Source organism: Tiliqua scincoides, chromosome 5 (assembly GCF_035046505.1).
Source record: "Tiliqua scincoides isolate rTilSci1 chromosome 5, rTilSci1.hap2, whole genome shotgun sequence".
In the NCBI taxonomy this organism is placed as follows: Eukaryota; Metazoa; Chordata; class Lepidosauria; order Squamata; family Scincidae; genus Tiliqua; species Tiliqua scincoides.
In genome coordinates this window covers 77251826-77264877 of record NC_089825.1, presented here as the reverse complement: position 1 = coordinate 77264877, position 13052 = coordinate 77251826, and the positions used below count along the sequence as shown (strand labels likewise).

At 44.3% G+C, this 13052-nt stretch overlaps 1 protein-coding gene across 1 annotated transcript in view; it reads left to right on the top strand.

Moving 5' to 3' along the window:
* BRCA1 (BRCA1 DNA repair associated) overlaps positions 1-10376 on the top strand; it is an 84843-nt gene extending 74467 nt beyond the window's left edge. The window contains exons 19-22 of the mRNA XM_066629218.1: positions 6867-6921; positions 7626-7699; positions 8815-8875; positions 9784-10376. Of these exons, the coding sequence (XP_066485315.1) occupies positions 6867-6921; positions 7626-7699; positions 8815-8875; positions 9784-9893 (300 nt within the window). The 3' untranslated portion in view covers positions 9894-10376. The remainder of the gene's footprint in view (positions 1-6866; positions 6922-7625; positions 7700-8814; positions 8876-9783) is intronic.
* The last annotated feature ends 2676 nt before the right edge of the window (positions 10377-13052 follow it).

Below are 13052 nucleotides of genomic sequence, written 5' to 3'. Positions count from 1 at the left end.
AATCCCTGGACACCTGTTTCCCAGCAGTGAGAACAGGAATGCAACACAACACAAACAGCGGTAGGAGGCTCCAAAGCATGCTTTTCCACAGTTGAAAAAGCCCTCCCATCTACCCTGAGCCTCTTGCTGGTGTTTGTCGCATCGCTTATGGCCTCCCAATCCAGAAGTAACTGGCAATAATGTTACTTCATTGCTAGTTACTTCTGGTGGTACTTCAAATAGGTGGACCAAGTGAAGTGGTATGGTGGAAGACAAATGTTGAGAAGCACTGGACTAGCGTGATTTGCTATGGTATTTAACTACTTTAAGTCCATTTTGACTCCAATAAACTTTCCTTTGAGTGCAATGAACAACTGAAATTTAACACAACTATCCCATGCCAGGCAACACCCTGTAATTATTGAAAGTCATGGTTCCATCAAATTTTTGTGTTTAATAAATTGATATTTTTGTATTTTGAATTGGTTTTGTGCTATAATAGCATAGTACTCGTGCTTCACAAAGGTATTTGTAAAAGTAAAGGAAAACAAATTAAGAAAAAGTATATGTAGTTTGAATAAAGCAAAGCGGGTTGATGCAGAAAAATGATGAAGTGAAATTTGAAATATGACATTTGATAAGGAAATAACAAAGAGAAGATGATAGTGAAAAAAATAATCACAAAAAATACCTATGACCTTGGTTCCCTACTTGAAAACCTCTTTGTATACCACATTGTGGTTCTTCTCTTAAGTGCTAGGATCACTGGGTGATCCTGGGTGAGTTCACTTTGGAGCAGACCACATCAAACTGCCCGTGTGAGAAGCAGTCATCCCTCAAGTCAATTCCTACTAGCTTCAGTGACTGCCCCTGGGACTTGTTGATGGTCATAGCAAAGCAGACCTTGGGGCGAACTGCAGCCTCTTGAACTTGAAGGGATACTCTGATTGAATGAGTGGTATGCAAGATATGAACTCCGACTCCCCCGAGCAGAACCGGTGAACACTGTGGACTCAATGATGTTCCTGTGGAGGGCCTTCACTCACAGCCTGGTGCCAATGCAGTGTTTGGGTGGGTTGAGGTTCTAAAGCAACATTATTGGAGCCCCCACTTTGAGGAGAAGCTTGTGGGCTGAAAAGCCAGGAAGATTGTTGAGGAACTCCACGGGGTAGTGGACTGCGTCATCAGTTTGCACAGACATGATGAAGAACTGCTCCCAGTTGTCCACCACATGCCTCTCAATGAACTCACATGTCTCCCTAGCCATTAGCTGAGTGTCATATATGAAACAGGAGAGGGACCAGAACAGGCAGCCTCCATCTCTTGTGATGGGAACAATAGCGTGTGGCACCATCCCCCCATTGACATTTAAATACTCAATTGCAACTTAAATTGAGGGAGCCTCAGTTGTTATTTACAGCAACTTCAGTCAAGGGAAAATGCCTCTTGTGAGGGAAGCTAGTCTGTGTCACAGAACTCTCAAGCCAGTGCCCCTCCCTAACTCTCACTGGAATACAGGGATAAGCAGAGCAATGCCTTGTGCAGTGGCGTCACTAGGATTTGCATCACCCGGTACAGGAGGCTTGCACGTCACCCCATGCAGTGGGCGGGGCAACACCCCAGATGGTGGGCGTGGTGATGTACCATTGCTCCACCCCCACTGGTTTTTTGGCAGTACCTTTTGATAGAACACAGATATTTCAATGTGGTTTGTTTCATTGTATTCTGCATGAAATTATGCATTGATTGATATATAACATGATGGTATTATTCCTCCAAATTCTGATTTTAGTGATTTTGAAAAGTTGTGGAGTCACACACACACACACACACACACACACACACACACACACACACACACACACACACCCCTGTGTCGACTTACTAACACCTTATTGCAGCAGTTCTCACACTTTTAGCACTGGGACCCACTTTTTAGAATGATTGCCTGTCCAGGACCCATTGGAAGTGATGTCATGGCCAGAAGTAACATCATCAAGCAAATTAAAATAAATAATTATAAATAGTTAAATTAAAATAAAAGAAATAATTAAATAAGGGGGAGCCAGTCCTGTTCCACCAAGTGAGTTTTCTCTGTAGTCTGCCTGCAATAACCTCCCCAAAAGAATCAGTGAGATTTTCAGCCCTCCCCAGTGCCCAGTTTAAAGTCCTTCTATTTCAAGCACATCAATACAAATACCTACCTGACTTTACAAGTCTGAGAGCCCAATTCTATGCATGTCTACTCAGAATTAAGTACCATTAGAGTCAATGGGGCTTACTCCCAGGAAAGTGGGGATAGGAGCCTCAGAGCCCCATTCTATGCATGTCTACTCAGAAGTAAGTCCCATTAGAGTCAGCTGGGCTTACTCCCAGGAAAGTGTGGGTAGGATTGGGCTGTGAGGGAAACTTTGCAAGTGCAAAAAGGATGTTCAAGCCTCTTTGTTGGTCCTTTCTAGTGAGGGGGAGAGGCTGCCTTCTGGGGCTTTTGTTGCACTCCAGTCCTATTGGATTGGGACCATTCTGGTGTCCTCACATTCTTTGCCTGGTCTGACCACCAGCCAAGGCACATCTGCCTACTCGCGAGTAAATGCTATGTGAGGCTGCTTCGCTTCCCATAGGGCTCCATACACTTGTAGCTGGGGGGAGGGACCTCCTCCTCAGGTGTTTTTGGGGCTGCATTCATTGAATCGGGACCATTCTGTTCAGTTTTAAAAACTGATTTTAAAGGATTGCATTTTTCCCTTTCTCCAAGGATCAGCACATTCTTTATCATTTGCAGGAGCCATTCGAGTTGAGTCAAATCCATGTATAAAAAATCTGTGTATAAATAGGCTGGACCTATATATATCTTATCAGGCATAAGAGATACTGAGGAATCTGAAAACACATTTTACCCCTTTTCATCTCCTCAGGGGTTGAATTTCTAAAAATTCCTTGGTGGGTGCTTATGTGATGGAAGGAATACGCTCCCTGAATTTCATGTTTCTAGGTCCAGGGGTTTGGGCTGGGCGTTGATGAGTCGGTCAGGACATTAGTTTTTTTATATATATAGATAAGAAGATAAAATGAAAGCAGAGCATATACCACTTCTAAACTGATTGCTTATGAGACTTTCCCCAGAGTGTGCTTCTTAGTGTGCTTCCCACCCTTGCATTCCCACCCTAGCAAACTGAAGATTTAGAGGCCTGCTGGTTCGGCCTGCATTATAAGCTCTTTGCATGGGGCTCAGTTCATACCGTAAAGACTGCAGCCAGTTGGGTTGGGAGACATTGCACCTCAGTTTGGATGCTGACTTTTTTAAAAAGCCCGATTCTTTTTTCTCATATAAATAACTCTGCAAAACTTTTTTTGAACTACTTTTTCATCTATGTATATGTGCACATGCACACACTCATGTCCCTCATTGCCCCTCTGAAGTCTGCCACAGGCGAGGTCATCCAGGATCGGGCGCAGCAGATGGAACGCTGGGTGCAGCACTACTCTGAGCTATATTCCAGAGAAAATGTAGTCACCGAAGAAGCACTGAACAACATTGAGTGCCTGCCTGTGCTGGAAGAGCTTGACAGTGAACCAACCCTAGAAGAACTTCACGTGGTCCTGGACTCCCTTGCCTTTGGCAAGGCACCTGGAAAAGACAGCATCCCTGCTGAAGTCCTAAAATGCTGCAAAGAGATCATAGTCACTGAGCTGCATGAAATCCTCTGTCTCTGCTGGAGAGAAGGTGGAGTACCTCAAGACATGAGGGATGCAAACATCATCACGCTGTACAAGAACAAAGGTGACAGGGGTGACTGCAACAACTACCGCGGCATCTCTCTCCTTAGCGTTGTAGGAAAGCTGTTTGCCCGAGTTGTACTAAAGAGGCTCCAGGTACTTGCAGAGAGCGTCTATCCAGAATCGCAGTGTGGATTCCGAGCCAACAGGTCCACCACTGATATGGTATTCTCCCTTAGACAACTGCAGGAGAAATGCAGGGAACAACGACAGCCACTCTTTATAGCCTTCATAGATCTCACAAAGGCTTTCGACCTGGTCAGCAGAGACGGCCTCTTCAAGATTCTCCCCAAGATTGGATGTCCACCCAGGCTCCTCAGCATCATCAGATCTTTCCACAAGGACATGAAGGGCACTGTTGTCTTCGATGGCTCCACATCAGACCCTCTTGACATCCGAAGCGGAGTGAAGCAGGGCTGTGTTCTTGCACCAACCTTGTTTGGGATTTTCTTCGCTGTCCTGCTGAAGCAGGCCTTTGGAACTGCAACAGAAGGCATCTATCTCCGGACCAGATCAGACGGAAAGCTCTTCAACCTCTCCAGACTGAGAGCAAAATCCAAAGTCCAGCTGAAATGTCTGCGTGACTTCCTCTTTGCCGACGATGCAGCTGTCACTACCCACTCTGCCAAAGATCTCCAGCAGCTCATGGATCGTTTTAGCAAGGCCTGCCAAGATTTTGGACTGACAATCAGCCTGAAGAAAACACAGGTCATGGTTCAGGATGTGGACTCACCTCCCTGCATTACAATCTCTGAGCATGAACTGGAGGTTGTCCATGACTTTGTGTACCTTGGCTCAACGATCTCCGACACTCATTCTCTCGATACCGAGCTAAACAAGCGCATCGGTAAAGCAGCTACCACGTTTTCCAGACTCACAAAGAGAGTCTGGTCCAACAAGAAGCTGACGGAACATACCAAGATCCAGGTCTACAGAGCTTGCGTCCTGAGTACACTTCTGTACTGCAGCGAGTCATGGACTCTTCGCTCACAACAGGAGAGGAAACTGAGCGCTTTCCACATGCGCTGCCTCCGACGCATCCTCGGCATCACCTGGCAGGACAAAGTTCCAAACAACACAGTCCTGGAACGTGCTGGAATCCCTAGCATGTATTCACTGCTGAAACAGAGACGCCTGCGTTGGCTTGGTCATGTCGTGAGAATGGATGATGGCCGGATCCCAAAGGATCTCCTCTATGGAGAACTTGTGCAAGGAAAGCGCCCTACAGGTAGACCACAGCTGCGATACAAGGACATCTGCAAGAGGGATCTGAAGGCCTTAGGGATGGACCTCAACAAGTGGGAAACCCTGGCCTCTGAGCGGCCCGCTTGGAGGCAGGCTGTGCAGCATGGCCTTTCCCAGTTTGAAGAGACACTTTGCCAACAGTCTGAGGCTAAGAGGCAAAGAAGGAAGGCCCATAGCCAGGGAGACAGACCAGGGACAGACTGCACTTGCTCCCGGTGTGGAAGGGATTGTCACTCCCGGATTGGCCTTTTCAGCCACACTAGACGCTGTGCCAGAACCACCTTTCAGAGCGCGATACCATAGTCTTTCGAGACTGAAGGTTGCCAATACAATACACACTCATGTGTTTCCTGAGGTATCTGATGGGCCACAGGAAGCTGAACTAGATGGGCCCTCTGCCTGATCCAGCAGGGCTCTTCTTACATTGCCGATTAACTAGAGCTAACCAGAGTGGTAGAAAGCAAAAAACCGAGACTTTCAAGTGATTTATTTGTATGTATGTATTTGAGTTATAAAATCTTACACTCTACCCTTCAGTTCAGTTGGCACTCTCAGAGCAACATACAATGGAGATAAAATCAATAAATTAAATATAAAGACTAAAAACAGCAAAAGACTAAAAAGAGGGGTGAGCAGGTACTGTCAGCATAAAGTGGCAAAAGACCTGGAGAAATTGTGATTTGCCCGATATTTAAAGCATAAAAGTCTTCAAGCAAAGTATTCTATCAAACTGCTTACAGGCAGTGTTCCTGCTGAGTTGAATGGCTGCAGAGCTCTCCACTGAGCTGCTCGGTTGAACTGGAAGTTGGTGATGATGCAATGACATCCTTGCTGAATGCTGGAAAGAAGCCACTGCACAGTCATGGGGGGGCTCTGCACAGCGGCACTGATTTTTAGGGGGAATCCTGCTCACAGGTGGTGCCCCGCAGTACACACTCACTCCTGTCAGATGCCCTGTGAACTCTCTCCTGTGCACCTCCCTGTCTTATGAAATCCTTATTTTCCAAAGTCTCTGCTCCTTGGCAGTTTACCTATTCCACCCCCATTGCTTAGCTGCTATGCTTTTGTTTGGGGGGGGGGTCATGCCTAGTCAGAATGTGACATCATAGTTACCTTAGCCACTTTGGGAAGGTAACAAAGAGCCAATGTCAATTATGTGCTTCTGCTTAAGTGAAATTAAACTTTACATGAAATTCTTTGGGGAGTATTGTGATCTAGTGAAGAAATGTTGCTGAGTGAGCTTGCTAGGAACTAGAACTTTGCAAGCATGAACAGCAGCAAAATTGAAAGTAGGGAGATGGGAGGAGGCAGTGATGGGTAGTAGATGAGATTTTACAGAACAGAAAGAGCAAGGCAGTGCATAAAGGTAGATGAGGAAAGAGATTATCAGAATTGGTGTCATTTAAAGTTTTGGTTAACTACTCAAAATACATGCCAGTTTATGCGTGTATGTGTTTTCTCTCTGTTCATAATCCTTGCTAACTGGGTATGAGGCACTTTTTATGTGGGTGCTCTTCTTTTATTTAGCAGGGGGAGAGTAATTGGCCCTCCTCACCCCAGCACTGTCTTTTCTTGTGGTTGTCTGCTGGTGTTCTTTTGCATCTTTTTAGATTGTGAGCCCTTTTGGGACAGGGAGCCATTAGTTGTTTGTTTTATTTTCTCTGTATACCTTTGTAAACTTTCCATTGAAAAGCGGTATATAAATACTGATGATGATGATGATGATGATGATGATGATGATATCAGAGTAACTGTATGCATTCACACCTGAACAGGAGTTTGGTTCATGCTTATAGGAATTCTACATCTCTGGTTTCCAGGATTGTGTTGTGCCACCCCAGTAACACACTTGTCTGTCTTTCCAGCTTTTCCAGGGTCTAGAAATATGCTGCTATGGACCATTCACTGACATGCTATCAGGTAAGGGAATCTTAGCCAGTTGAAGAGAGTTGATGTGAGGTGAAAGCAACCCTCCTGAATTCTCAGGGGCTCAATATCATGTAGATTGCAGCAGAGCGGTTATTTTTCAGTGGTGGTTGTTCACTAATATTGTCAAAAAAGGGACTCTGAAATTGTTTGATCAATTAGTTGCATTTATCTCTGGGCAGGGTTGAATTGTATATTCTGTTCAAATTCCCCTACAGGAGCAACTGGATTCTGTTGCCTGAATATACATTGCAAATTAATGTGCATCTGTTAACCTAGTTTGCATAATTTATTGTGCTTCTGCTAGACAGAAGGTATGGGCAGGTGAGCTATGCAGACCACTCAAGCTCCAACTCTGAACTTACTTAGTTCCCTCTGGTTTCTAAACAGTCACTGTTTACACCTTTCCAAGTTTACCTTCATAGCTTAATGGACTAGAAATTTGGTTCAAGATGCCAAATTTTGTGTCCAGAACTAAATTCTGCACTTTGAATAGTTCATTGTTCCAAATGACACAGTATGTTGTCCTGTCTTGCAGTAGCAGCTCACAAGACACTCAGATTCTGTTAAAAAAGAATTGTTGGTGCATCTCCTAACTGATGTGAGGGGTTGATTTGGGTTTGAGGTGGGGGGGGAGGGGTCGGCTGCTCTGCTACTGTAGTTATTATATTCTCACTCCCTCTCTGTAACTTTTTCAGAACAACTGGAGTGGATGGTAGTGCTGTGCGGTGCCTCTCTTGTGAAGCAACCTCACTTATTTGCACGTGCAACCGTAAGTGTACTTTTAATATTATGGATACAGGCAAATGAACCAGATTCCCCACCCCTATACATACATTCTGTTTGTCCCCTTCTAGCTACTCTAAAGCACTGATGAATTTGACCAGCCTTGCTTATGGACTAACCATAGTCTGATGGCTTCTGTTGAGCAAGAGTGAGTGTACATCTGATACCATACAGAGCCATCCTACAGAGTCACTTTATCTAACTTTATCAAGTCAGCCCACTTGTCTAACCCTCTGGCTGGTAGCAGATGTGCAGAATTTTTCCTAATCATGCTACCTGAACTCCTGTAGCCTGAAACATAATATATGCATGTTATGCGCATGCTCTGCCACTGAGTTACATCCCCTTCCTAGGCACTTGCTTATCATAGGAATCAAGCATTCCCATGTCTGAAGCTGTGTGGAATGAATTTATTTAAAATGTTTATACCATGCTCTTGCACCCCCAAAGGGGCATCATCAGGATGACTCACAATATTTTAAAACAATAACTCATAACAAAGCTGCAAAAACAAACAGCTGACAATTACAGAACACAGCACCATTAACAGAAAGCTAACCAAAATAGAAATGTTTTATTGCATGGTTAAACCTCTCCAGAGACTGAGTGAGCTTGACCTCCTATGGGATAGAATTCCATTGTCTTGGTGCCACAACCAAGATGATATTCCCACATCCCTATTATCTGAACTACCCCAGGTATCAAGACATGAAGCAGGCCCTCCATGATTAATGCAGTGCACAGGCAATTTCTCACTATATTGAGAAAAGACCCATGAACAAAAGGTCACTGAGGTGCATACATCAGAGAGATTGCAATTTTCAGTGTAGTTCATAGGCTGAGCCTGTGCTACCATCAGACATGGCCCTCCAACACTGCTTTCCACTATCCTCATGGTTGCTTCACTACCAAAACTAAATTTTATACCCTTCTGTGGGGTTTATCCTCTTGAACTTACCCGTCTGGTTGGGAGAGCTGCGGTGAAGAACTGCCTGCCCCACCGTTATCTCTTCTTGCAGACAGGTGGAAGAAATTGATCCTGTGCAGCTCAGCTAATGCCACCCTCTCTTCATTCTTGTCTCTTATCTCACAACCCCTTAGAAGTCTGATGCTGTGGTGGTTGTTCAGCCTGATGCTTGGGTAGAAGTCGCTGCCTGTCAAGGTGAGATTATGCTGCTGTCCATTTCTCCGGAGATAACACACATTATAAAGTGTCCAATTGTCTGCTGGTTTGGGATAATAAATACCAGCCATGGCAGATTCTGCCTAGAAGAAACAGAATTAGCCATACTATGATGGGCCCCAGGAGTTCACAAATATTAGCTTCACTTACTAGCCAAGCATTATTTGTGATCACCATCAACCTCTTGTCTCCCTCAAGCCATTAGCCTACAGAAGACTTGGATGGGAGACTGAATCTTCTCTCATTTGCACTTAGGGTATGGAATGTGAGGAGTAGCAGGGAGCTTTCCTGCTGCTTGGAAGATTCCTGTGGTTGTTTTTTTTTGTTTTTCTTGAAGCTACGATGCAAATGAGCTCTTCTTCCCTAGAGTTGATTTATATATTGCAGTGCATCCTGGTTGTTAGAGGGCCAGGAATATTACCCTAGAGAATGTGGCAAGTGGATTTGTAGGTGCCTACTAGAAACAGTTTTAGTCACTTGTCATAGCCTTTCTCTAGTCTCGCATTTTAATAGCAGATTAGCACTTGTAACTTGTGCCCCTGGGCTAAACTTCACATTGGAGATGGGGGACAGTGGTGGCTTGCATGAGGGAGGGTAGACTTGGCTCACATGTGCACATGCATGCCCACAGATGCATTTTTTGTTCCCAATGTTGCATGCTGGCAAAACTAATTTTTAATGAAAAATGGAAAGGGGGGGATGTTACAATAACAATGCAAACCCACTTCCAGGAGCTGGCCCTCACCATCTCTGCATTGCTAGCATTTTGCAAGGTCATTCAGTAAAGATGCTCTTGCAGAGAGCCCACTCTAGATCCCTAAGAGTTGGGGGGGGGGGGGAGAAGAGTGCATGGACATTAAAGTTTCACTGTTGGTTTTGTGTTGCAGAGATTCTGCTGCAGTGTGGTGCTACAGTAGTTGCACGTGAGTGGGTGCTGGACAGCATTGCATGCTACCAACGCCAGATGTTTGAGAAATATATGGTACAACTGATGTGATGGATTGGCCCTTTGGAGTCCTTCAAATCTTGCAGAGTCTTCAGGACAAGATGTCGGCGATGCTTTCATAAAAGACCTCCCCACACTGTGTGGTTTCACTTGCAAGATAAATATTTCAGGTGGCATAAAAATGCCTCTTCTCTTGCCAAAGGCAGAACTTAAGACTTCTTTCTTTCTCATAGCTCTTGCAAGTCAAGAAATAATATGTTTCTCTGTGGCAATATGGATGCATTATTTACTATCTGATTGCTGCCTTGTTTGGGGGGCTTTTTTCTTTCTTCACAACATCTCAAAGATGTAATCGTTGGTGAGAGTTATATAGAGCTCAGGGCTTCAATTAACTCAGGAGGGTTGCCGCAGTTTCAGCAATTTATTTGCTTTGTTTCACGGGAGGGTGTTCGAAGGCCTGCCACGTACAAAGATGCACTTGTGCTGGATTGCTGCCATACTGTTTCCATTCCAAAGAAACTTCTCCATGTTGCCAAGCAATTGAATTTCACAAATATATTTGAATACTCACAGCCAAAAGAGAAAATGCATCCTTTTCCTGTATATTTATTTTAGTTCTGTGAAAAGATTATATCAGAAGACAACTTTTGAAACAGTTTTATATTGGATACATAGGCCTGCCCAGTAGGGGCCCAGCCAAGTCTGGAACATCTGTATAATAAATGGGAAGGGATGCTTTGAAACACTAATTCTGAAACTAAATAAGACGGGCACAGGGTTTTCTCAGTTAAGCCAAATGTGTACACCTGTGGGCTGGGCAAAAATGGGTTGAACAGCTCTAGTATGTATGTAGAAAGATGGTTTTCTCATAGAGCTTAGAGTCTGTATCTTGCTCTCTCTTTCATGAGAGAGAGAGAGGCTCAACAGCTTACAAAAGCTGTAAATGCAATGTTATAAAATATCACTATACCCATAAACATAAAACCCACTCAGAACAGACTACTGCAAGAAAGTTCCATTACTCGGTGGAGGGGAGTTCCATGGTAGCAGGGCTGCCTCTATGAAAAGGCCCTATTTCCATCTCTGCACTGATTTTACTTTCTGGATAAAAGACAGCTTGAGTAGTGCTTCTCTTTAAATTCTTAATGGGTCTTAATTCTTCTGGGGAGATATATTCCTGAAAGACACAAAGTTTTGTAACAAAATTGTCATACAGTAACTGGTCAACTCCCTTTTCTGTCACCTCCACAATGAGTACTGAGAAAAAGATCCAACCTGCATAATTCCAAGCAGAATTGGAGCACATCCCGCCGCCTTTTTCTCTCTCTATCCCTCCACTTACTTAGAAGATGACTAGACAGGAACAAAGGAAGCAGGCTGGCACCAAAGTCCCAGCACGGCCTTGCTCATCATGTCACTTTAGTTTGCTCCAAGTACAAGTGTAGGGCTTTCTTAGGAGCATATTTTTCTCTGTGTGTGTGTGTGTGTGTGTGTGTGTGTGTGTGTGTGTGTGTGTGTGTGTGTGTGTGTTTAAATATTTATTTGCTTTAGCTTTTTACTGCATTTTAATTTTAAAAGATTGTTATCTGCTTTGGGACTCTCTAGATACCAGCAGGTTGATAAATTTTACAAATTTGTTAGTAAATGATGAGACTTCCATTCTGCAGCATAGATGCATGCTTCTGGCTGCTCTCCCCCCAAATCCAAGCCCTCAGACAGCTAATATAACCTACAAACCTGTTGTATCTAGAGGGCTTTCAGACAGGTAATAGCTTGATGAAAACAGAACATGAAGCCCAACTTCCATTCCACCTGTGTCTTGGATTGCTATATACCGTTTCAATAACCTCACCAGTCAGTCAGTGAGACTCAAGAATCTTTTAAATTTAGCTTTATTAAAGTTTTGCAGCTATATCAAAGTAAAATAAATTGGCTAGACTGATGAAAAGCTTTCTAATCAACTAAAAATGCCTGCAATTAATTGGGAGCAGATTTTTAAACATTTTAAATACAAACACTTAAAGTACAAGTAAGAAACACCACCATAAGAGAGATATTTCTTCCTTTTCTCTCTCAGTAGGAAGAACTGCCTCTTCAAAGATGATGGCTGCTGCAGCACAAGCAAGCATCACCTAAAATCAAAGAGAGGATGCTTATTCCTTCAGAACAATTACTCTTGCCTGTATACAAATTATGCTAACTTAATTTTTATTTATTTATTTATTTTTTTTTTTGCTGTTTGGCTGCAGTCCTGCACACCCTAAATGCAGTAGGACTGACTTTCTGAGTAGAAATGCTTGGGATTACACTGTTAATCAACTAAGACGCTTGATTAATTGACTTAGATTCTCAAATTGGGTGACAGCCTCCAATGACATCCATATGTTGTTGTTGGCAACCTTCAGTCTCGAAAGACTATGGAACCACTCTGAAAGGTGGTTCTGGAACAGCGTCTAGTGTGGCTGAAAAGGCCAATTAGGGAGTGACAATCCCTTCCATACTGGGAGCAAGTGCAGTCTGTCCCTGGTCTGTCTCCCTGGCTATGGGCCTTCCTTCTTTGCCTCTTAGCCTCAGACTGTTGGCCAAGTGTCTCTTCAAACTGGGAAAGGCCATGCTGCACAGCCTGCCTCCAAGCGGGCCACTCAGAGGCCAGGGTTTTCCACTTGTTGAGATCCACTCCTAAGGCCTTCAGATCCCTCTTGCAGAAGTCCTTGTATCACAGCTGTGGTCTACCTGTAGGGCGCTTTCCTTGCACGAGTTCTCCATAGAGGAGATCCTTTGGGATCCAGCCATCATCCATTCTCACGACATTACCGAGCCAACGCAGGCGTCTCTGTTTCAGCAGTGAATACATGCTAGGGATTCCAGCACGTTCCAGGACTGTGTTGTTAGGAACTTTGTCCTGCCAGGTGATGCCAAGAATGCGTCGGAGGCAGCACATGTGGAAAGCATTCAGTTTCCTCTCCTGTTGTGAGCGAAGAGTCCATGACTCACTGTAGTACAGGAGTGTACTCAGGACGCAAGCTCTGTAGACCTGGATCTTGGTATGTTCCGTCAGCTTCTTGTTGGACCAGACTCTCTTTGTGAGTCTGGAAAACATGGTAGCTGCTTTACCGATGCGTTTGTTTAGCTCGGTATCGAGAGAAAGAGTGTTGGAGATCGTTGAGCCAAGGTACACAAAGTCATGGACAACCTCCAGTTCATGTGCAG